This window comes from Staurois parvus, unplaced genomic scaffold, assembly GCF_062004578.1.
Source record: "Staurois parvus isolate SC_StPar_1 unplaced genomic scaffold, SC_StPar_1.0 ptg000006l, whole genome shotgun sequence".
NCBI classification, from domain to species: domain Eukaryota; kingdom Metazoa; phylum Chordata; class Amphibia; order Anura; family Ranidae; genus Staurois; species Staurois parvus.
Window position 1 is genome coordinate 10,715,257 of NW_028317802.1, and position 26,820 is coordinate 10,742,076.

Below are 26,820 nucleotides of genomic sequence, written 5' to 3' on the forward strand. Positions count from 1 at the left end.
AGAAACTGTAATGCAAATGAAAGAAGAAGAGAGAAGGAATGGAAGAAATAAATAAAAACAAACCATAAATGATGAATGACTGGCTGGAAAAACTAGAAGAAAATAGACTAAACTGAAAAATGAGAAACTGAAAAATAAAAAAATAAAAAATGAGAAAATGAAGAATAAAAAATAAAAAATATGAAAGTAATAAATAAAAAATGAAAAAGTATTAAAAAAACTGAAAAGAAAAAGAAAATTTAAGAAAAAAATTTATGAAAATAAAAGAAACAAAAATACAATGAAAAAGAAAAAGAAAAGTTGCAGAAGAGAAATACATTAAATTAAGGTAGAAGATGTATAGAAAGATGAGTTATTGAAAAGTAAATATCAGAAAATGAAAATTAATAAAAAGGAAGGAATATTGGTGAAAATCCCAAGAGAAAAAAATGACAGAAAAGGAGAAATATATACATTTTTTAATTTTGATTTATAAAAATATAAAAGAAAAAAGAAGAAACAAAGAGGCAAAAAGCCCCTAGAAAACTGAACAACACAGAAGGGAGAAAAGTGTTCTTTTGTGTTTTTCACCTCTCTTCTGTGTTTTTCAGTTTTCTAGATGTTTGCCTCTTTGTTTATATTTTTTATTCTTTCTATTATTTTTTTATCAATCAAAATAAAGAAAGTTTTTTATTTTTTCTCCTTTTCTTTCTTATTTAGTTTTTTTTCTTTGTCATTGTATTTTTGTTTCTTTTATTTTCATCGCTACTTTTTCTTGATTCTTTTATTATCTTTTTATTTTCAGTTTTTAATTTTTTTAATTTCTCATTTTTTATTTATTACTTGAATATTTTAAATTATTTATTTTTTATTTTCATTTTCTAATTTTTTATTTTTCACTTTCTCAATTTCGAATTTTTTCAGTTTAGTTTATTTTCTTCTAGTTTTTCCAGCCTTTTTTGGCGTTCCTCATTTATTTTTTCTTTTTATTTATTTTTTCCATTCCTTCTCACTTCTTCTTTCATTAGCATTACAGTGTCTTTTGTCTATGCTTACCCTTACTCTTTGCCATATATTTTTCCCGTTTCCCCTTGTTTCCCTTACACACATACATACACACCTGTTTCAGTTTCACATTAATCCTTTTCACGGCCAGTAATGCAGATATGTTCTCTGGCTGTCTGTAACTTTCTCACCTCTATGACCAAGCCCCGGTGGGTGGGGCGAAACACATCAGAGGGTGTGGTTGGAGCACTCATCTGACTCCAAGGATCGGTCTTGAGCAGCATCTGTCCCTCTTCCTACTCCTCTTACATGTTTCACTCTGTTAGGAGCTTAATAATAGAGTCACACTATGAATAAGTTCCTAACGGAGTGAAACACATAAGAGGGATAATCATTAAATTTGTGACTGCACTGAAATAAAATAAAATAAAAATGGTAAGAATTATTAAAAATTTATCTAATATGTAAATACAGTGGGGATCGAAAGTTTGGGCACCCCAGCTAAAAATCTGTATTAATGTGCATAAAGAAGCCAAGGAAAGATGGAAAAATCTCCAAAAGGCATCAAATTACAGATTAGACATTCTTATAATATGTCAACAAAAGTTAGATTTTATTTCCATAATTTACACTTTCAAAATAATAGAAAACAAAAAAATGGCGTCTGCAAATGTTTGGGCACCCTGCAGAGTTAATATCTTGTACTGCCCCCTTTGGCAAGTATCACAGCTTGTAAACGCTTTTTGTAGCCAGCCAAGAGTCTTTCAATTCTTGTTTGAGGTATCTTTGCCCATTGTTCCTTACAAAAGTCTTCCAGTTCTTTGAGATTTCTGGCCTGTCTGTCACGCACTGCTCTTTTAAGGTCTATTCATACATTTTCAATTATGTTGAGGTCAGGAGATTGTGAAGGCCATGGCAAAACCTTCAGTTTACGCCTCTTGATGTAATTCCCCATGGATTTCGAGGTGTGTTTAGGATCATTATCCATTTGTAGAAGCCATCCTCTCTTTAACTTCAGCTTTTTCACAGATGGCATCAAGTTACCATCCAAAATTTGCTGAAAATTTATTATATCCATTTTTCCTTCTACTCGTGAGATGTTCCCTGTGCCACTGGCTGCAACACAACCCCAAAGCATGATTGATCCAACCCCATGCTTAACAGTTGGACAGAGGTTCTTTTCATTAAATTCTGTTCCCCTTCTCTAAACGTACTTTTGCTCATTCCGGCCAAAAAGTTCAATTTTAACCTCATCGGTCCACAGAACTTGTTTCCAAAATGCATCAGGCTTGTCTATATGTTCATTTGCAAAGTTCAAACGATGATTTTTGTGGTGAGGATGTAGAAGAGGTTATCTTCTGATGTTTCTTCCATGAAGACCATATTTGTACAAGTATCTCTTTATAGTGGAATAGTGTACCACAACTCCAGTGTCTGCCAGATCTTTCTGGAGGGATCGTGCAGTCGTGGGTTTTGAATTGTTTTTCTCACAATCCTGCGAGCTGTTCTGTCTGATATTTTTCTTGGTCTTCCAGATCTTGCTTTAACTTTCACTGTTCCTGATGACTGCCATTTCTTAATTACATTCCGAACAGAGGATATTGACATCTGAAAACGCTTTGCTATCTTCTTATAGCCTTCTCCAGCTTTGTGAGCGTCAACTATTTTCAGTTTCAGTTTTCTGGACAACTGCTTAGAAGAACCCATGGTGCTGATTGTTGGGGTAAGGTCAGATGAGTCTGGGCATTTAAAACCTTTGAGATTGACATCACCTGGTCTTCCCAGACGATGATTGAGAACAATCCATGACACTGGCAGGTCTCAGCTTGGCAAAGGGGGCAGTGCATGCTATAAATTCTGCAGGGTGCTCAAACTTTTGCAGACGCCTTTTTTTGTTTTCTGTTATTTTGAAAGTGTAAATGATGCAAATAAAATCTAACTTTTGTTGACATATTATAAGAATGTCTAATCTGTAATTTGATGCCTTTTGGAGATTTTTCCATCTTTCCTTGGCTTCTTTATGCACATTAATACAAATTTTTAGCTGGGGTGCCCAAACTTTCGATCCCCACTGTACTTGCCAAACAAATGCATTTGTTTTTAATACAAACTTAAGGTCCTATGCTAGAGTTGCCACCCAAGAGTAAAGGAAATGTATGTTCAGACATCGTAGCTATGATTATTTAAAACCTATTGAAAAGTGTGATATTAGTATAGATATCTGTAAAACATGATCTTCATTCATCTTCATTAAACACATTATAAACCTTCCTATCTGCACGTTGTGTTTTTCACCTGCATAAGTGTTGATCACATCTATAGATTATGAAATATAATATTTCTCTGATATGATTTGGTAAATGAAGAGTTCTTACCCAGAAATGAAAGGTTTAACACAACAACCAAAATTTATTGGTGAATAGGATGGAGGTCTAAACTACCACTAACAATCTATCTAGTTACATAATAGAAACAGTATTAAGAAAGCTTGAATGTATTACAAAATACAAACAGTGAGACAGAAAAGACATAAGACAAACATTTAGATATAAGTGCAAGGGATATATTCCATAAAAGTAAAATTTCCATTCCCTTCCTCGGTGTTCCAAACAGAACCTCACTCTCTCTCATGTCCATAGTTATAGGCCTCTGCTCCATTAATATTCAGAAAGTATCTCTGATTCGTTGGCCAGTCTATTCTCTGATATGATTGGCTAACTTCAAATCCCCTGTATTTAGCATACACCAACCCCCTTTAGGGCAAATCCTGGCACACCCTTTATGGAATTTAATCATGTGAGTTCAAGACCTTTTGCTGGGACAGGAAGTATTCATGAATGGCTGGCCACCTTTATTGCATATCTAAATGAGGTATCCATTGAACTGCATATTTGGGAAGCCAACAGGTCTGTCTCATTGTTAGATAATCTAACTCTGGCACCGAACTGTCTGAAAGAGGATTCTCAGCAAAGATGTCTGTTATACAGTAAAGAAGGTGTAATTAATAGAATATTCCCTTTGGTAACTATGGTATCTATAGAAGAGGAATTTATGGGAAAACATATTGAACATCCGCACTGATAAAGCTCTAAATGAAATATATTCTTAATACAATATTATTTACAGTGTTTAATGAAGATTTCACATAAACTCATTAGCTAACAATAAGATGTGCACTGCACATGTAGTTTCATGGTAACATTTGTTGGCTTGTATGCACTGTCTATAGTAGAGTAAATCTTCACATTCCTTTGTCAGTAATTTCTGTTTGTGTTTAGCCACTTTCCAACCAACCATAGGCCATCATATGACGTCCTCAGTTCGCAGTGGTCATACTGGGAATGGGCAGGCAAACAGACTGGATTTTGCAAGTGAAAATGTATTTGCTTAGTGAGCAGGCTCTACTACTAGTCAATTAATCACACTTAGTAAATCAACCTTTCTATGTCAAAACCACAAGTACCACATTTTCAAAATTTTATATTCATGGTTAGCAAATGCTGAATAGCCATAGAGGTTTATTTAATAAAGGCAAATAGACTGGGTACTTTGCAAGTGCAGTTGCACTCATTTTCCCTAGAGTTTAGTGAATGTGATGACACTTCACTTTGTTAAGTAAAAAAACGAAAACAAAAAAAAGCACAGTATATACCCCGATTTTTTTGTAAAAAATGAAAGAGGATGTTACAGCGAGTAAATAGATACCCAACATGTCATACTTTAAAATTGAGCACGCTTGTAGAATGGTGTGAAATTGTGGTACTTAAAAATCTCCATGGGTGATGCTTTAAAATTTTCTACAGATTAGTAATGTAAAGTTACAGAGGAGGTCTAGTGCGAGAATGATTGCTCTTGCTCTGACATTCATGGCAATATCTCATGTGTGTGGTATGAACACTGTTTACATATGTGGGCATGGCCTATGTATGTGTTCACCACTACATGCGAGAACGAGGGGATGGGGACACTTTAAACTTTTCTTTTAAATTTATATATTATGTTTTTTTTTTTGCACTGTTCCTTTAAAAAAAAGTTTAACCACTTTTAATCCTATCACAAGGAATGCATGCATCCCTTGTGATAGAAATAATTAGTGACAGGTCCTTTTTATGGAGAGATATGGGATCAATAAGACCCCACATCTCTCCTCTGCAATGTAAAGCATCAAGTTCAAAAAAAGCATTGATCTAGTGCTTAAAAAAAATAAAAAAAATGTCCGGAACTGGAAGTGACCCAAGAGTGGAGAGGAAACATATCTTCAGCTATCTTTATAATTATTTAATGCAGATGTAAACTCATGGATGAAAAAAATAAAGATTGGTTCCAGGAGGTTTTTGAAGATAACGTGCAAATAAGCACTACATTTTTGCACATTATGCCACAATTACCTGGAAAAATAACCCCCTTAAGTTCTCCATCCACACTGCCATCATAGTCAGAACTTCTATCTTCACCCTTCTTCAATCTTGATTGGCTGAGCCAAGATGATGTAACTCCTGCACATGCGCATGGGAGTTGCTTCATCCTCCCACAGAATCATACCTAGATTGTACGCTGAGCTTCATATACTGAGTGGCTCAGTTACACTCAGAAAGAAGAAATGCTGACAGACAGAGAGAAACATTTATGTTAGAAGAGACCCACAGTATCTCTTCTGTCATAAAACTCCCCCCACTAGACAAATTGACTTTACTTTCACTTTAAAATCCCCTGGAAAATGTGATATTGATGTACACATCCATACATCCATGAATCATACATTTCATTATTAAACTAATAGCTACATTATTACCCATAAACTACAATATTAATGTTAGATAAAGATAAACAAAATCAAATATCATCTGTGGCTCAAAACTACAAAACTATTTTATGTGATCCATCCAGTTCAGTGTTGTGGTTATTCCAGTACAGTAATAGTAAAAAGCATACCAAAACATTAAATTTATGATCAACATTATAAAATGTATACATTAAGAATAACTTTTCAAATAATACAATTTGAAATTTTGGTGTTTGAAACTTTAGGGTTGAACTAATGAAGCAGCAGAGGCTGTTCACTAAACAAAGTAAACTTTCCCAAGGACAAAAACAGGATTTTTACTAGCACATGGTTGGATGACTGGAGTGAATACAGTTTTACCATATTTACTTATATTATTGAACATATACAGTGCAAATTTCCTTTATCAAATCAAAGACTAGAGATGTGTGGATTTACCCTTATTTTAGTGAAAGTAAACATTTTCTACCTCTATATTAAATCAACCCTATTTATTTGAAAGTGTATATATCACATACAGAAACATCACTTTTTGATAAGTCAGCCAAAGTTTCCAATTCCAAACTGATTTCCTATTGTTAATTTCTGGAAAAGGCGAGGGGGGGGGGGGGGGGGAAACTGTATATTTTCATCTGATTCAGATGTAAATTCAATTGAATTATCAACTGAAGTGTCTATAAACATTTCTCCAGTTTTATTAGGTACCAGGAATACAAAGGGCCCTCCTAAGAAGTCTGTATATCCCATTAGCATCCCTGCACCTGGGATGGTGGGTGGGTAGTTTAAGGTCAAGCTCTCAGGTTTATTCTGTGATATCTCTGTTCTTGTTCATGTAATGTATGTAAATGATATAAACCAAGTACAATATATTTTTTTATGGGCTTTTATAATTATAAGTAAATATTGGATTTTAAACTACTTTTAGGGTTGTGGTACCATTAAAATTTACCATTTGTTTGACAATCGCTATTATTTTAGATTGAGGTGATTGTAGCCGTAGCCGTATTAGTGCATTTGTGACAGAAACAATTGAGTACTGTCCGTGATACTTTTTTTATTTGCACTAACATACAATTTTGAGGACAAGCATTCAGGGGATGCCTCCTTCTTCAAGGACCTTAAAATTGTATGTTAGTGCAAATAAAAAAAGTATCACGGACAGTGCTCAATTGTTTCTATTATTTTAGAAAATGTGTATTACTACTTTAACATTCAGCTTCCATTGACTTCAGTGGGGTTCAGATTCGCCATCTGAACTTTAGTCATGTTCTGCAAACCAGGGTCTAATCAGACCCAAGTACATTTCGCTCATCTCTAATATTAATATTCCAGCACACTTCTAGAAATAAATTTTATTTAACATTACATGTCCACTGAACTTATTGAATAATGCACTGATGAAAGAAATACAAATAGAGTGGCAAATGCCTCATTTATCAAAATCTCTGCATTAAAATGTGCCTGTACTGCATCTAGTCAGACTACAATTTTTTAACACAGAGAAGTAATTGATGTAGTACATAAAGCACAGAAGATGCTGATTTATTAAATACTCTAGATCAATAACCAGCTGCATTTCTCCAAATCTGCATTTCTCCAAATGTTTATTCTCCCATGGTAGTTTTCCAGTACAGGTTTGAAGCTACCTGCTATAGGGTAACACTGGCAATTCACACTTAAGAATACTTTTCAAATGATATAAATGTCAAATCTACTCAGCAAACCCTACAACCATGTAAATCTTTAGTGGGTTCTAGTAGCAAAGATGCATGGCCCTCTCTCAACCATAAATACAAAGCATCTGTAGGCATAAATTGGTGAGGTATTTTATTGCATGGTAGCACAAGCCATACTAAGGGAAGACAAAAAGTCCATGAATAAGATGAAAAGAAAATGAAAAAACAATGGCGCTGCAAAGATTGAAGTTTCTGAACTATGACAAGCTCTCCTATCAGGGTACACACATAGTTACATAGACATGTTTATACATTGGAATCCTTGTAATGTATATATATTTTAATGTACAGAAGTAAACATTGGTAGTATTTTAGAAAGCATTTTCATTTTATTATTCCCATTAAAAATAGAAGACTACTGTATTCTCACCTGTATGGCACTGTTTGAAGATGTGTCATTTCCAAGTCCTGAGTCATCAGCGTCAATTAGATTTTCTACAGGAACTTCTTGTTTGGATTTTACATAAGTAAAGTCATTTTCACAGGAATCCAAAGCCACGCATACATTGTATGAATAGGGAAGGGTTAATGTTCCATCACTGTACATTGAGAGTATTCTGGGATCGACTGTCGGATACAAACTTGAATTTAGGGGTCCAAGATATGGAGTGGGTTTTGATTGCTTACATTTTGAAATGAAGACTAACATTACCGTAATAATAAATAAAAATGAAATGATGGCTAGGGCAATTACTAGATACAAGTGCAGATTGGTTTGAGGATCTTCATTGATCTGATTGCTTATATTAGGAACCACCTGTTGGAAGTTATCTGCAATGACAAGATTTAAAGTGACAGTAGCTGAGAGACAGGGATCTCCATTGTCCTTCACCATAACTACAACCTTGTGTTTCAGTATATCCTTTTCCTGAAAAGAACGTAATGTCCTGATTTCTCCTGTATGTTCACTGATGATGAAATAAGATAGTTCTGACATTTGTATGAAATGATAAGACAGCCAAGCATTGTGCCCAACATCTGCATCCACTGCAACCACCTTTGTTACTAAAGATCCTGGTTCTGAGGTAAAAGGTACCATCTCAAACACAGCTGATCCTCCACTTTCTGGATATGGATACAAAATGTTTGGTTCATTGTCATTGTGATCTACTATTCGGATTACCAATGTTGAGTTGCTGCTCAGTGAAGGAGAACCATTGTCTCTGGCATTAACTTGTATTATGAACTCCTTATGCTTTTCATAGTCAAATGATCTCTGAGCATAAAGGACTCCATTCTCCATGTTGATAGAAAAATAGGAGGGCACAGGAAATTCTTCACTGCATACGGAATATACAATTTTAGCATTTTCTCCTAAATCTGAGTCTGAAGCTTGAACTCTGTATATCGAGGCTCCAGGTAGATTATTCTCTGGTACATAAACAACATAAGGGGATTTCATAAAAACTGGTGGGTTGTCATTAACATCTGAAATCTCCAGTCTGATTATTCTTCTGCTGGATAGAGGAGGAGACCCTCTGTCTCCAGCTAACACTGTGATGTTGTAAATAGATACTTTCTCTCTGTCTAAATTACTGGTAGTCACAATTCTGTAATAACTATCAAATGATGATATCAGACTGAAAGGTGTCTCCTCTAAAATGATACAATCAATTTGTCCATTTTCTTCTGAATCTTTATCATGGATTTCAATGAGCGCTATCATTGTTCCAGGTGCAGAATCCTCAGGAATAGGTGAGGATAATGAGCTGATTGATATCTCTGGAGCATTGTCATTCTCATCTATAACTTCTATCAAAACCTTACAATGGGAAACAAGTCCTCCTCCATCCTTAGCCTGAACAGACAGTTCATAATTCCTTGTCTTCTCAAAATCCAACTCTTTGTTTGTTTTAATTTCACCACTTCTAGAATTAATACTAAAAAGGCCAGAAGGATGGATGTGTCCTGACGTTTTGCTGAAGGAATAAGTGATTTGTCCATTTGTTCCAGCATCTTTGTCTGTTGCATTTACACTAATCAAAGTAGTATTTACTAGAGTATTTTCATTCACACTAACTTTGTAAACCTCATGGGAAAATATTGGGAAATTATCATTAGCATCACTAACAACAATTTGTATTACAGCTGTTCCAGATCTCACAGGATTTCCTCCATCCAGAGCTGTTAAAATCAGCTCATAAACATTTTGTAATTCTTGATCCAGTGATTTCTCCAACACAAGCTCAGGAGATTGAAATCCATTGCTGCTAATCTTCATACTTAGTGTAAAATGTGAATTGTCGCTGAGTTTATATGTCAGAACTGAATTAATACCAATATCCAGATCTTCTGCATTTTGTAATGCAAATCTTGTTCCTGGTGATGTTAGTTCAATAGTTTCTATAGTGAATGTCTCAGGATAAAACACTGGAGGATTGTCATTAATATCCTGAATTTCTATTTTCACTTTAAAAATATTGAAAGGATTTTCAAGCACAGCATCAAAGGTTAGGAAGCAGGTAGTTTCTGCCCCACACAGAGCTTCTCTGTCTATTCTGTCCTTCACATAGAGATTTCCATTATCTACATTCACATAAAAATATTTCTCTGAGTCTCGTGACATAATTCTCAATTTTCTAGATGAGAGCTGTTTGATATCTAATCCAAGATCATCTGCAATATTTGCTATAGCAGAGTCTTTTCTCATTTCTTCTGCAATTGAATAATGAACCTGGCCTGAGACTGACTGACACAGATAGAAAAATAAGAAGGGAATTAATACTTGCCATCTAAGTCTTTTGTATGTCTTCAGCTTCAACTGATCCATTCTTGCATCTGCAATCTTGCACCAAATATTTTTTTATATTTGTAATCCAGTGAGACAGGAAAATGCACCATTCAATCCACTTGTTAATGAAAAGAAAAAATATCCAGCACCTTCCTGCTGATCCAGTAATGGCTGTGCCTCTTCATGCAGATCTGCAGTGTGTTGAATGATGAAAATACCAGTGGATCTCCAGTTCTGCATTTTTCTGCTTATTGGTCAAACAGCGGCGCTCTGAGGTGTAATTGAGGAACTGCAAGGCTAACATTTTCCTTAGTAGATCTTATGTTATTGTTATGTTAAATATTTTAATTTTAGCTTAACTAGATATTATTCTGAATATTTTTCATATTTAATGATATTTCATATATTTTTAAACTGTCTGAAAAAAGCAGATTGAAATGCTTTTGTATTAAATAAGATGTTTATACCCAAGAATACTTAATTTGTGTTTTTCCCATAATAGGAGATTCCTGAGTTTGGACAAATTTCAAGAATTTCCTAATGTATGTATTGAAAATATTAACAAGTTGTCCCTGTGATCTAATTCATATTAACATACTACAAAATACAGATACTTTCAAACTGTTTCAAAATATAGTTTTTAAAATCATGCAAACAATACCTTCCAAAAGGTATGACTTGTGGGTAATGTCTTTTTATTTGTATACATTTTTAGACCAACATCATTTAAAGTCTACCTTCTAATCTTTTGCACTCTAATGAAGCCACTCCCAAGGCATATCGCAAGTGAACCATTCAGCTAGTTCTGTGCTGATGTGGCTCAGTGGTTCAAGCACCAGGAAGGTGGGGCATTCACTTACAAACCCGCCATATTAAAATTACATTATCCAGAAGGTCCATTACTTTTGGAGACAGTTATCTGCATAATTTACCAGGAAACAGTGCCTAAAGTCTCTTTACTTTCAATTGGTAATATAGTGGATGCTTTGCAAGTATAACACATTAAAATTGATACTAATCTTCCATACAAATGAACTAATTTGCTAAATATGTAGAACACTATTTAAAGTGATAGTGTGATTAAGAATCCTTAATCACAAAAAGTACACTGATGTAGTCATACCTCCTAAAATTCTGACGCGGGAAAAGCGACACCTATTTCTAAAAAGTGTGTGGTAAAAGAACACACCCCTGCCATGCCCCATGATGGTAATCAATGGGTAGTTAGGCTACAGTGTAATTCATTAAGGGTAGGCATTAACCATCATCTTTGTTTTTCAGCTCTGAAAATGAAAACCATATAAAATTATAAGAACTGATCAACTATATAAATACGTGTAACACAATCGAACATATGTTTAATGCAAACTAAAGGTCCTTTGTTAAGTGTACCACCCCAGAGTAGAAAAGCATATCTTCAGTCATCCTACCCATGATTTTTCAAAACTTACTGGAAAATGTGATCATCATTAAACTCATGTTAAACACATGACTACAGAAAACGTAAACTTCTGTTCCTGCGTAGTCACCTTTTAAGCACATCATACTTTGATAAGTCTAAGTCTGGACAAAACGCTTGGACTATATCAAAATGAAATGCTTTCTTCTGGTTAAACTAGTCTGTCAATCACAATGGTTCAGCAGAGGGGCAGAAACAAATACACACAGTTTGAATAGCGGGCTATAAGTATGCAAACCTTCCTTTAAGGTGAAAGCAAGTAAGTTGGTTAACTGTTTTGATTCAACACCTCACAGTGTGGTGAGATAAAACAGTGTTCATTATTTTTTTCCATGAAATGTGGTTTCAATAAATTAATTATTCCAACACAGTTCTAGATATCAGTACAAATGTAACATTACATTTTCACTGAAATTACCAAATCATACACTGAATAAAGAAATACAGATGTGGCATGGGCCTAAAACAAAAAAGAAATACATGTTTACAGTTGGACAATACAGTACAGTTGGACAATATATAAGGCTGACATGCGGTTAAACAAAGCAGAAGGTACTGTTACATTAAATACTCTAAAACATGAACCAACTGCACTTCCTCAAATCAAGCAATCACACCCAAACTTTTATTCTTCTACAATCATTTTCCAGTATAGGTTTCAACCTAACTGATTTGGGGTAGCACAGAGAGTTCACACTTGAGACAACCTTACAAATAAATGAAGGCGGATAGTACAGCCCCAACCATATATTAAATACAAAGCACCTCCAGGCATAAATCAGTCAGTGAATCTACTGCATGATAAGCAAAACTCATACTAATAGAATACAAAATGCCCATGAATCAAATTAACTGCAGAGACTGACATTTTTGAGCCTCAAGTCAATACTAAATACTGATCAAGTGATCTATACAGCTGAACTTAGGAAAATAAACAATGGCAGTGTTTTGGAAAGTACCTACATTTTAATCTAATTACCATTCCCAATATTTGAAGAGTTATTATATACTCACCTGTATGACACTGGTTGAAGATGTGTCTTTTCCACTTTCATTTCCAACTCCTGAGTCATCAGCATCAATTAGATTTTCTACAGGAACTTCTTGTTTGGATTGTACATAAGCAAAGTCATTTTCACATGAATCCAAAGCCACACAAACATTGTAAGAGTAGGGAAGGGTTAAATTTCCATCGCTGTACATTGAAAGTATTCTGGGATCGACTGTTGGATACAAATTTGTACTTAGAGGTCCAAGATACGGAGTGGGTTTTGGTTGCTTGCATTTTGAAATCAAGACTAACATTATAGCAAATATAAATAAAAATGAAATGATGGCTAGGGCAATTACTAGATACAAGTGCAGATTGGTTTGAGAATCTTCATTGATCTGATTGCTTATTTTAGGAACCACCTGTTGGAAGTTATCTGCAACAACAAGATTTAAAGTGACTGTAGCTGAGAGAGCAGGATCTCCATTGTCCTTCACCATAACCACAACCTTGTGATTCAGTATATCATTTTCCTGAAAAGAACGTAATGTCCGGATTTCTCCCGTATGTTCATTGATAGTGAAGTAAGATGGTTCTGACATTTGTATGAAATGATAAGACAGCCAAGCATTGTGTCCAACATCTGCATCCACTGCAACCACCTTCGTTACTAGGGACCCCGGCTCTGAGGCAAAAGAGACCATCTCAAACACAGCTGATCCCCCACTTTCTAGATATGGATACAAAATTTTTGGTTCATTGTCATTGTGATCTACTATTCGGATTGCCAAAGTTGTGTTGGTGCTCAGTGGTGGAGAACCATTGTCTCGGGCATTAACTTGTACTGTAAATTCCTTGTGCTTTTCATAGTCAAATGGTCTCTGAGCATAGATGACTCCATTTTCCATGTTAACAGAAAAATAAGAGGACACTGGAAAATCTCCACTGTAAACGGAATATATAATTTTAGCATTTTCTCCAAAATCTGAATCTGAAGCTTGCACTCTGTAGATAGAGGCTCCAGGAAGATTATTCTCTGGTACATAAGCAACATAATGGGATTTCATAAAAACTGGCGGGTTGTCATTAACATCTGAAATCTCCAGTCTGATTATTCTTCTACTGGAAAGAGGAGGAGACCCTCTGTCTCTAGCTATCACTGTGATGTTATAGTTAGATACTGTCTCTCTGTCCAAATTACTTGTAGTCACAATTCTGTAATAGCTATCAGATGATAAAATCAAGCTGAAAGGCGCTTCTTCAAAAATGTCACAATCAACTTGTCCATTTACTCCTGAATCTTTATCATGAACTTCAATGAGCGCTATCATTGTTCCAGGTGAAGAATCTTCAGGAATAGGTGAAGATAACGAGGTAATTGATATCCCAGGTGCATTATCATTCTCATCCATCACTTCTATCAATACCTTACAATGGGAAACAAGTCCTCCTCCATCCTCAGCTTGAATAGACAGTTCATAATTCCTTATCTTTTCAAAATCTAACTTTCTGTTTACTTTAATATCACCACTTTTTGACTCAATACTGAAGAGGCCAGAAGGATGGACATTTCCTGATGTTTTGCTGAAGGAATAAGTGATTTGCCCATTTTTACCAGCATCTTTGTCTGTAGCATTTACATTGATTATAGTAGTATTTACTGCACTACTCTCATTCACACTAACTTTGTATACCTTATGAGAAAATATTGGAAAATTATCATTAGCATCAATAACAATGATTTGTATCACAGCTGTTCCAGTTCTCACAGGATTTCCTCCATCCAGAGCAGTTAAAATTAGTTCATGAACATTTTGTAATTCTTGATCAAGTGATTTTTCTAAAACAAGTTCAAGAGATTGAAATCCATCACTGCCAATCTTCTGACTTAGTGTAAAATGTGAATTGTCACTGAGTTTATATATCTGTACTGAGTTAATACCAATATCAGGATCTTCTGCATTTTGTAGTGCAAATCTTGTTCCTTGTGACGTTAGCTCAATTGTCTGTATACTGAAAGTATCAGGATAAAACACTGGAGGATTGTCATTAATATCCTGAATATCTATTTTCACTTTATAAATATTAAAAGGATTCTCAATCACAGCATCAAAGGTTAGGAAACAGGTAGTTTCTGTCCCACACAATGTCTCTCTGTCTATCCTGTCCTTCACATAGAGATTTCCATTATCTACATTCACATAAAAATATGTATCTGAGTCTCGTGACACAATTCTCATTTTTTTAGAAGAGAATTGCTCAATATCTAGTCCAAGATCGTCTGCAATATTTGCTATAACAGAGTCTTTTCTCATTTCTTCAGCAATGGAATAATGAATCTGACCGCAAACTGAATTACACAGGCAGAAAAATAAGAGGGGAATTAATACTTGCCATCTCAGTCCTTTATATGTCTTTGGCATCACCTGATTCATTCTCTGCAATCTTCTGTCAATTTTTTTTATATACAGTATTTGTAATCCAGTGCAAGAGAAAGAAAGCACCATTTAATCCACTTCTTAAAGAAAAGAGAAAATATCCAGCACCTTTTGCAGAAAATCCAGTAATGGCTGTTCCTCTTCATGCAGATCTGCAGTGTGTGTGAACGATGACAATACCAGTGGATCTCCAGCTCTGTATTTTTCTGCTTATTGGTCAAACAGTGGCGCTCTGAGGTGTAATTGAGGAACTGCAATGCTAGCATTTTGTTCAGTAAAACGTATGTTAAGGCTATTTTTGTTATTATCATTATTATTATTATTATTACACAGGATTTCTATAGCGCCAACAGTTTGCTCAGCGCTTTACAATATAAAGGGAGACAATACAGCAACAATACAGTTCAATACAAGAGGGATAGGAGGGCCCTGATCCTTGGAGCTTACGATATTTTAAATGTTTTATTTAAGCCTAAAAGAACTAAATATCATTCTGAACATTTCATATCTAGTGACATCTGTTTTTGCTACATACTATAGTATGTATTATTTATTTACATCTACATTTTATACATGGGGATAAACAATAATGTCCATTTATGAAATTATAATTCTTCACTAACTAAAACAAATTAGAAGAATATCTCTGTAAACTGTATTTGAAAAATTATCTGATATATTTATCCACAGTCAGATCCAATTTGTTTTTTCCTCATAACAGGTATAAGATTTCTGGGGTCAACCAAAATTTAAGCATTTCCTAAGGTATAAGAAATGCTATAGGAACAAGGTCTGCCCTGTCTATGCGATGCTCTCAGCTTCTGTGAGGCCATTCCCTTGAATTTGGGACCAGTGTTCTTCCATCATTTGGCCGACCTTTTGTGGTCTTGTTTACAAATCTTCTTGGTCCTTCAATGCCCCCTGTGATCATTATTGGATCCCAATTATTGCTATCATTCGTAAAATCATCTCTTTTCTTTAGCTTGATTCAGGGTAAGCATGGCAGATTAAAGGCTGCAGATAAAATTGAATGTACTGTTCACTGACTGTTCAAAGGTTCCTAGAAATTTCTGTAATCCATTTTATTTCTCTTGTATGTAATTTTGGAATAGGCAGGTGTCATATCCCCTGAAGAATCCCCAATGGGTGAAACATGTTGAGACAACAGAAAAATCAGCAGACTGCTGTAAAAAATTGCTTTTCAAATATACCTTGTGCTTGGTTGATTTTTATGTAAATATTTTAATTGTGTAATTCAAAAAATGATGTTTTCATTTTAAAGAAACTATCTGTGATTACAATAAATCTTTGGTTGTGAAGCATTGTCCCTTTTTTTTCAAGATATCTATTTCCTAAGGTATGTATGAACTAGTAATTACATCTGAAGCAGGCGCAAACAAGCAGAGCAATGAAGGAAAGAGATGTGCTTCATCACAATAGCACTCCCACCTTTGCAATGAAACACATAACATTGACAAGGCATTACGTAGATGTTGTATGACCCAGAACATGATGTTGCTTGCCCCATACATGGACATGTATGCTACAACCTGCAGCTACAACATTTGAGCTCATCATTACAGGGTAAGACAAACAAACGACACACATAGTATAACTATACTAATATCTAGTTAAAACAAACAAAAACATTTGGAAGTGTCTTTAAACTTATATTAAAAAAATGGCCGCACTATTACCCATAAAATACAATATTAATATTATGTAAAGATAAGTAAATAAGTAAACAAAAATCAAGCATTCCCTGATGCTCAAGACTATCAAACTGACTTTTATGGTCCTTAATGGAATTTCAGTACAACTATGATAAAAATTGCATTAAACATTGGGTTGCTGATCACCACGATCAAAACTACACATTTATGGGGTTGATTTACTAAAGAAAAAGTATATTTGATTAGTGAGCAGGCTCTACCACTAGTCAATTAATCTGTTTGTGTCAAAACTACAAGTATCACACACATTTTCAAAATGTTATCTTCATGGTCATCATATGCTGAATAGCCATAGAGGCTGATTTACTAAAAGCAAATAGACTGGGCACTTTGCATGTGCAGTTGCACTCATTTTCCCTAGAATTTATTGAATATGAAGAAGCGTATCTGTTAAATATATCCAATCAGGATATAAGGAAAATAACAGCATTTTTCTATGCACAAGATTGGATGATGTAAATCAGCAGAGCTTCACCACATTCACTAAGTTCTGGGGAAAATGAAGGCAACTGCACTTTCAAAGTGTGCAATCTTAAGTAAATCAACCCCTTCAGTTTATGTTAAATATGAGAACACCATTTTGAAACTATGGTACTTGTGTTTTTGACACATAGAGGTTGATTTACTGATTAATTGACTAGTAGTAGAGCCTGCTCACTAATCAAATACATTTGCACTTTGCGAAAGTGAATGTTCATCAAGTTCAGTAAATGAGGAGAAGTTAGCTTTTAAAACCAAATCATTTGCACGGTAAATAATAAAAACAGGATTTCAATTAACACAGCTTCATTATATTTACTAAGCTCAGGTACTATTTATTTTGCAAACTGAACAACCTCTATACCTTAAATAAAAAAAAAAAGGAGATTGCTCATTTAACAGAGTTGATTGATTAAGTTGTAGAGAATGCTCATATAGTAAAAAGGACATTCAGCTAGCTAGGTATTTAACTTAGCCGAGTAAGGTAAAACTCTGTTCATTTTTAATTCCCAACCATGTGCACAGCAAATAACAAATATTTCATTTAAATTTGCCTACATATGACTGGATGATTGAAGTGAATGTTTCCTCACCTTATTCACATCTTTTATTTCTTTAGTAAATCAACCCCATGGATTTCAAAGTTTATTTAGCACAAACAGAAACAGCAATGTTTTTAATAAGTCAGACACCTGAGTTAGAATTCTAAACTGATTTCCCAATGTTCAATTTTTGGAATACCTTGCCATGTTGATAACATAGGCTTGAGAAGTATATACAGTACAAATGTGTATATGTCTTCAGGGGTATTTGGTTTAATGGCTATAATGAGACTGACAAATGAATATAGTCCAGTCCAGATATATGTTATTGACACTGTCATTTTCCTATTAACAACTCTACTTGAATTTACAGTAATGGTAAGTATTAATTTGCAAATACATTAAATAATTAATGTTTCAAGCAATATGACCTGTGTCACCAGCAAAACAGTTAAAAAGTAGTACATATCGAAAAGATAAAATCTTGCATTACTTATATATATATATATTACTTTTATATTGTAGAATACTTTCACCAACAAATGGTAAATGTTGTGAGAATTCAGGTGTGTTCAAAAACATGAACAGCCTAAATACCTTCAGTGTTCCAGTAGTAAGTTTCTTCTGCTGAATCCTAGTATCTGGTTTGTCCTAAACCCTAACACTATTTATACTACGTATAGTAGGAGAAATGTTGACATTCTATTAGACACAAAATCTGTCACATGTTTGGAGAATTTTAAAACCACACCACTTTAGCTTTAGTGTTCAGCTCTGCATATCAAGCCCACAACAACTGTTCTAACCAACATTATCTTCCTTTTTTGAAGAACTCCAATCACTGCTTTATATAATCAATGCAGTGCATAAATATAAGCATTTAGAAACAATATAACCCTTTCAGTGGAAGAAAACTAATGTTTTCTTTATTGGTTTCCATGTCTTTAAACATGTAAAAAAGGCTTTCAGTATACTCTCCATAACAGAGAAAAAAAGAGAAGAAGAAGGACCACAGGCAGAAGATTTGGACATAGTGAAACATTCAAATTTATAGAGCCCAAGCTGAAAGCAGTTTTTTCCAACATCTAAATGGTTGCTAAAATAAAGATGGGAATGGCAGCTGCTGTGGAATACTGTGGCAGTAGGATCAGTAGAATCATGGTTTGTACTTGGTAGTTGAAGGAGGAATAAACCAAGGCTGTTTTTCCCCATACAGAAACTTGTATTTCTGTGTGGCCACTCCTCTCCATCAGAGTATCATCATTTGATAAGTCTGAATGAGGGCAAAAAATCTTCAATGAACATAGTGCAGCAGAGTGGTGGACTCCAAGTTATGAACCCTTATGGTGCAAGTGGCACAAGGTGTTAACATGTTTTTTTCAACATCTCAATATTCTAAAGCAGTATTTTTTATTCTTTTACAATTTTAATGGTTTTAATACATAAAAAAATTCTAGAAATTAGTACAAATTTAATGTTACTTTCCACTAGACGTATAGAATCAAACACAGATATAAAAAAAACAGATACAGTGTATGGTAGTATTGATGCTGTTGGACAACACATAAGGTTCTGGCAAGCATGGACAATGCAGAATGTGCTGAATTATCAAAGGCTCTAAGTCAAGAACCACCTCCAATTCTTACATCAAGCAATCAGACTTTTCCTGCTGCCATATGGCCGTATAGGTTTGGATATGACTGTTCTAGAGCAACACAGACATAGTACACTTGAAACACCCTTACAAATTATATTGGTGCCAACACAACTCCACCAACCCCATGTGCATGTCCATCTTCAGCAGAAGGTAGAAGCAAAGACAGATGGCATAATCTCCAATATTATATAAATGCAAAACTTCTGTAGGAGTAAAGCTGTCACATAGTTTATTATATGTTGAACACACGGCAAACTAACAAAAGACAAAAATTCCATCAAGCAAATGCAAATATGCTGCAGAGAAGACAATTTTTGGAACCATGAGAGACTCTCTTACTATACATACACAGTAAGTTACATTGGCATGTACTTACTGTATATGAAAAAAAAGTGTAAAAAACCCTCTAATGAAAAACCATTGAACATAAAAAATAGTTAATAGATTTGAATTTAGAGAAAAATGCATGGGCAATGTTTTGAAAAGCATCTGCATTTTAATTTAATTACTATTGCAAGTTACTGAGGATTTGCTGTATACTCACCTGTATAGCACTGTCTGAAGATGCATCGTTTCCATCTCCATTTCCAAGTCCTGAGTCATCAGCATCAATTAGATTTTCTACAGGAACTTCTTGTTTGGATTTCACATAGGTAAAGTCATTTTCACATGAATCCAAAGCCACACAAACATTGTAGGAGTATGGAAGGGTTAAGTTTCCATCGCTGTACATAGATAGTATTCTGGGATCGACTGTTGGATACAAATTTGCACTTAGAGGTCCAAGATATGGAGTGGGTTTTGGTTGCTTGCATTTTGAAACAAATACTAAAATTACAGTAATGATAAATAAAAATGAAATGATGGCTAGGGAAATTACTAAATACAACTGCAGATTGGTTTGAGAATCTTCATTGATCTGATTGCTTATTTTAGGAATCACCTGTTGGAAGTTATCGGCAATAGCAAGATTTAAAGTGACTGTAGCTGAGAGAGCAGGATCTCCATTGTCCTTCACCATAACCACAACCTTATGTTTCAATATGTCTTTTTCTTGAAAAGAACGTAATGTCCTGATTTCTCCTGTATGCTCATTGATAGTGAAGTAAGATGATTCTGATATTTGTATAAAATGATAAGAAAGCCAAGCATTGTGTCCAACATCTGCATCCACTGCAACCACCTTTGTTATTAAGGATCCTGGTTCTGCTGCAAAAGGGACCATCTCAAACACAGCTGATCCTCCATTTTCTGGATATGGATACAGGATTTTGGGTTCATTGTCATTGTGATCTACTATTCGGATTACTAATGTTGAGTTGCTGCTCAATGATGGAGAACCATTGTCTCTGGCTTTAACTTGTACTATAAATTCCTTGTGCTTTTCATAGTCAAATGAGCTCTGAGCATAGATGACTCCATTTTCCATGTTGATAGCAAAATAAGAGGACACTGGGAAATCTTCACTGTATATGGAATATGTAATTTTAGCATTCTCTTCATAATCAGAATCTAAAGCTTGTACTCTGTAGATTGAGGCTCCAGGTAAATTGTTCTCTGGTACATAAGCAACATGAGAAGATTTCATAAAAACTGGTGGGTTGTCATTTACATCAGATATCTCCAATCTGATTATCCTTCTACTATATAGAGGAGATGCTCCTCTATCTCTAGCTAACACTGTGATGTTGTAAGTAGAAACTGTCTCTCTGTCCAAATTATTTGTAGTCACCATTCTGTAATAGCTATCAGAAGATGATATTAGGCTGAAAGGTGTTTCCTCTAAAATGCTGCAGTCAACTTGTCCATTTTCTCCTGAATCTTTATCATGAATTTCAATGAGTGCTACCATTGTTCCAGGTGTTGTATTCTCAGGAATGGGTGAAGACAATGAAGTTATGGATACTTCTGGAGCATTGTCATTCTCATCTATGACTTCTACTAATACCTTACAATGGGATGCTAGTCCTCCTCCATCTTTAGCTTGAATGGAAAGTTCATAATTAATTGTCTCTTCAAAATCCAACATCTTGCTTATTTTGATTTCACCACTTTTGTGATGAATACTGAAAAGGCCAGAAGGATGGACATTTCCTGATGTTTTGCTAAAGGAATAAGTGATTTGTCCATTTGTACCAGAATCTTTGTCTGTAGCATTTACATTGATTATAGTAGTATTTAGTGCACTCTTCTCATTCACACTAACTTTGTAAACTTCTTGAGAAAATATTGGAAAATTATCATTAACATCAATAACAATGATTCGTATTACAGCTGTTCCAGATCTCACAGGATTTCCTCCATCCATAGCAGTTAAAATCAGTTTGTGAACATTCTGTAATTCTTGATCCAGTGATTTCTCCAACACAAGCTCAGGAGACTTAAAACCATTAGTAGTAATCTTCTCATTTAGTGTAAAATGTGAATTGTCACTGAGTTTATATGTTTGTACCGAATTAATACCAATATCCAGATCTTCTGCATTTTGTAAAGCAAATCTTGTTCCTGGTGATGTTAGTTCAATAGTTTCTATAGTGAAGGTCTCAGGATAAAACACTGGAGGATTGTCATTAATATCCTGAATTTCTATTTTCACTTTGAAAATATTGAAAGGATTTTCAACCACAGCATCAAAGGTTAGGAAGCAGGTAACTGCTGCTCTACACAATGTCTCTCTGTCTATCCTATCCTTCACATAGAGATTTCCATTATCTACATTCACATAAAAATATTTTTCTGAGTCCCGTGACACAATTCTCAGCTTTCTAGATGAGAGCTGTTTAATATCTACTCCAAGATCATCTGCAATATTTGCTATAACAGAGTCTTTCCTAATTTCTTCTGCAATTGAATAATGAATCTGACCAGAGACTGAATGATATAGGCAGGAAAATAATAAGGAAAATAATACTTGCCACCTCAGTCCTTTGTATGTCTTTGGCTTCATCTGTTCTATTTTCAGCATCTGGAATCTTCCAAATATTTTTTTATATTTGTAATCCAGTGAGACAGGACTAAGGCACTGTTCAATCCCCTTGTTAATGAAAAGAGAAAATATCCAGCACCTTCCTGCTGAGAGAATCCAGAATCCAGAAAATGGCTGTGTCTCTTCATACAGATCTGCAGTGTGTGTGAATGATGAAAATACCAGTGGATCTCCAGTTCTGTATTTTTCTGCTTATTGGTCAAACAGCGGCGCTCTGAGGTGTAATTGAGGAACTGCAATGCTAATGTTTTGTTCAGTAAAACTTACTAAATTGTAAGGCTATTTTAAGATTTTATTGTAGCCTAACTAAATATCATGCAGACCATTTTTCATATCAAACAACTTCTGTTGTAGAGTTTTAATATTATCAATCATTTTTTTTTTAGCATTTTATATACCGTATTCTTTGAGTGATCAATAGTGCACCATTGTACAAAATGCTATTTATTTTATATATATATATATATATATATATATATATATATATATATTTATACACAGTATATATATATATATATATATATATATAAAATTACATACATTTCTCACTCTCTCTTCATTTACTGTAGAAATCCCACAGTGGGTGTTTAGACATCAGTTTAAACCCAAGAGAGGCCCTAAAGCTGCACATTCCATGAAAAAACAAACTCTTGACCTAACAAACTATAATCATTATTTACTTTCTGCATACTCCACTAACACATTGAAAAAATGTTGCGAAGAAGGTACTATGCTCCTGCTTATGCAAAAAAATGGTCTCTGTTGTACAACCTACAGTACAGGAACAAGGTTGTATACTCTGGAGAGGCAAAGAAAGGTTATATAAATATATATATATATATATATACATATGAACCTGTATTAAAGAAGAACACACAAGCATTATTCTTTAAATGATCTGATAGGAACTTCACCTATGGAGATTCTTTCACCTCATTCATTACCCCACTTATTGCCATTAAACTCTGCCAAAGCTAATACAGGTGCTCAATAGGATGGGTGACTATCTTCTTTATCAGTTACTTTATATGAAAGGTGAATATCTTGCACAAATCCAGTACACATAAAAAGGAGAAAATTAAAGCGTGCATCATTAAGGGCAGGTTCACACTATAGAAACACATTCCAGATGCGTTCCGGATGCGTTTTCGCATGCACATTTTTTTGTGCTTTTTATGCATTCCAGTGCATTTTTTTGTGTTTTTGATGCATTCCGGTACGTTTTTTATGAATTCTAGTAAATTTTTTCCTCTCTTTTTCTTCAATTTAAATAGGGACATGTGCGTTACAGTGCATTTTTCATGCATTTTGGTGCGTTCCAGTGTGTTGTGTTCTGGTGCATTTTTTATGCGTTTTACCACATTCCAGTACAGTTCTGTGCAGAAAAAATTCAGCATGTTCTACATTTTTTTCTGGAACGCACTGGAACTGCAAGCACTGATGTGAACTATGACATTGACAACCACATAACCTACTTTCTGTGCATTTTGGATGAAGAAAAAAGCAAAGTTCAAAAGGTGAATGAAACTGATTATTTAAAGCATGATTACTAGACAGCATATTTGTATTTGTGTGAGAAAACAATGTGCAGGTATTGCAATATGAATGTTGATTTCCGCGTACCATTGCCAGTGGCTGGTAAACCAATCTGAATAAGCCCTGGCAATGCCAGTCCACGGGCAGACTATTATCAGTGTTACTACTGTCATTAATGTCTGTCAAGTTCAGTTCTTTGCTGCTCCAAAGAAAAGAAAAGCAGATGGTTCCCGATTTTGCCACACAAAGAAAAAGAAATTCTTCTGGACCCAACAAAGGCAGTCAGATTAACTAATGTAACTGCTGACATTAGTTGTATGAAATTCAAAAAGACTTTTTCTATTTTATTCCATGCTAATTAGATTATTGGTTTTGCCATTCTTAACTAACGTGCAATGTATTCCGCAGTTTAGTCACCTTTTCTGAATCTTTAGAGAACATTTTACATTACCAAATTTGTAATGATAGCACAGTTTACAAAGTAAATAAGAAAAAAAGAAGTATCTAATAACTTTTTATATAAATTTCTTCCTTCGTGTTATTTTCAAATCATGGTCAAATGTACCCAATTTTGCAAAAACAGCAGATTAGCAAAAATTTTTTATCAATCTCCAACCCCCATACAGGCACCTCATCCTGGACACTGCAATTCTAAAGAAATAGAGGGGTCACATTTCTTTCAATACACAGGGTGCACTTTTTGCCCTTCCCCCAATATCAAACCTAAGGCAGGAAATTAAGAAAGAAAATAATACTTGTCAACTCAGTCCTTTGTATGGCTTTGGCTTCATTTGATCTATTTTCAGCATCTTCCACCAAATTTTTTTTTATATTTGAGACTAGGCTATAGACACTGAAGTATTTACATATTCTTAACAAACAGTAAATGGACTTTAAACAAGTCCTTACTGACCTCTGGAACCTCAAGCACCCTGGAGACATTTTCCTCATAGTTAACAGCAGAGCCATTTAAGTTGGTGCTAGTTGGTTTCTCAGCGCCCTAACCTCACCCCACTTCCTTCTACCTCTGGAATATCATGTTTTGGTCCATATGAAGCTGCCAGGTTGCACCTCAGACTGTCCAGGAGCTCAGTGATGCCCTGGTCCAGATGTGGGAGGAAATACCCCAGGACACCAACCGACGTTTCATTAGGAGCATGCCCTAACATGTCAGGCATGCATACAAGCACATGGGAGCCATACAAACTACTGAGTACCATTTTGAGTTGCTGCAATGAAATTTCAGAAAAATGGACTAGCCTGCTGCATCATTTTTTCACTTCCAGGGTGTCTTTAAATTGAGTCCTCTGTAGGTTGATAATTTCATTTCCATCAAATGATGGGCATCCTTAGATTCCTAACACATTACCCAGTCCATATTCGTATAGATATCCAGCAATCTTTTCCCCATTGAGATCGGATTTGTTTTCAAAGTGTTCCTTTAATGAGCAGTGTAAATATATACTCCAGAGGATGGAAGTGCTTCTCTTAAGCTCTCATTTCCAGGGCCTGAATCATTTGTGTTAATCAGGTTATCCACAGATACATTTTTATTTGACTTTAAAAAACAAAATTCACTTTCAGAGGGGTCCAATGGCACACATTCATTGTATCAGTAAGGTAAGGGTAAAGTTCCATCACTATACATAGAAAGTATCCTGGGATCAGCTAGAGAGTATAGGCTTGAACTTAAAGTTCTGAAGTTTGGTAATGGTTTTGACTCCTTGCATTTTGATAAGATGGCCAAGTTATAATAAACAACAAAGAGATCAATGCTAAAGCAATCACCAAGTACAATTACAAATGTGACTGAGGATCTTCATTTGTATGTTGATTGCTTAGTTTAGAAACAATCTGCTGGAAATTATCTACATGAATGAGGCTTAAGGTAACTGTAGCTGAGAGAGGTGGAATGCCATTATCTCTCACCATCACCACAGCTTTTTGATTTAGTATATCTTTCTCCTGAAGGATTCGGGATGTCCTGATTTCTCCTGTATGTTCATTAATTACAAAAAATTATGGCTCTGACATGTGTATGAAACGATAAGAAAGCCAACCATTGCGTCCAGAATCCTCATCCACAGCAACCACTTTAGTTATTAAAGAGCCAGGCTCAGCTGTGAAAGGAACCATCTCAAACGCACCTTGACTACTGTGTCCTGGAGATGGGAATAAGATTCTTGAAGCATTATCATTCTGATCCACTATACGGATAAGTAATGTTGTGTTGGTACTCAAAGATGGGGATCCATTGTCTGTAGCAGTTACTTGTATTAAACATTCCTTGTGCTGCTCAAAATCAAAAGATTTTTCAGCATAAATTGTTCCCGTCTTCATACTGATAGAAAGATAAGAGGACACAGGAAGGTCTTCTACATTTAGTTTTGGATACTGGATATCTGCATACTGAATAACTGATTTTTGCATTTTTGCGAAACATCAGGATCGGAAGCTTGCATACTGTATATTGAGGCATCCGGTAAATTGTTTTCTGGTATGTATACAATATATGAATATTTTGTAAATACTGGTGAATTGTCATTAACATCTGAAATGTCCAGTCTGATGGTTCTTCTGCTGAAAAGTGGAGGAGATCCTCTGTCAACAGCTATAATTGTGATATTATAGCTGGGCACTTTCTGTCTACATCACCTGTTGTAACCATTCTATAATAACTGTCAGATGACATTACTAAACTGAATAAGGACTGTTCCATTAGCTTGCAATCAACATATCCATTTTCCCCAGAATCTTGATCATC

At 34.9% G+C, this 26,820-nt stretch overlaps 1 protein-coding gene across 20 annotated transcripts in view; it reads right to left on the bottom strand.

Moving 5' to 3' along the window:
* The window catches only part of LOC149474329 (protocadherin gamma-A3-like), a 440,639-nt gene that overhangs the window by 245,056 nt on the left and 168,763 nt on the right, over nt 1-26,820 (bottom strand). Inside the window, exon 1 of one of the 20 annotated variants that reach the window (XM_089658893.1) lies at nt 20,079-22,620. The exons of 17 other annotated variants lie outside the window; for them this stretch is intronic. In XM_089658893.1, the coding sequence (XP_089515019.1) occupies nt 20,079-22,499 (2,421 nt within the window). In that variant the 5' untranslated portion in view covers nt 22,500-22,620. Of the gene's footprint in view, nt 1-7,873; nt 10,396-12,707; nt 15,015-20,078; nt 22,621-26,820 lie in introns of those variants that run through there. 2 more of the 20 variants (XM_089657085.1, XM_089659067.1) reach the window with 2 other exon arrangements.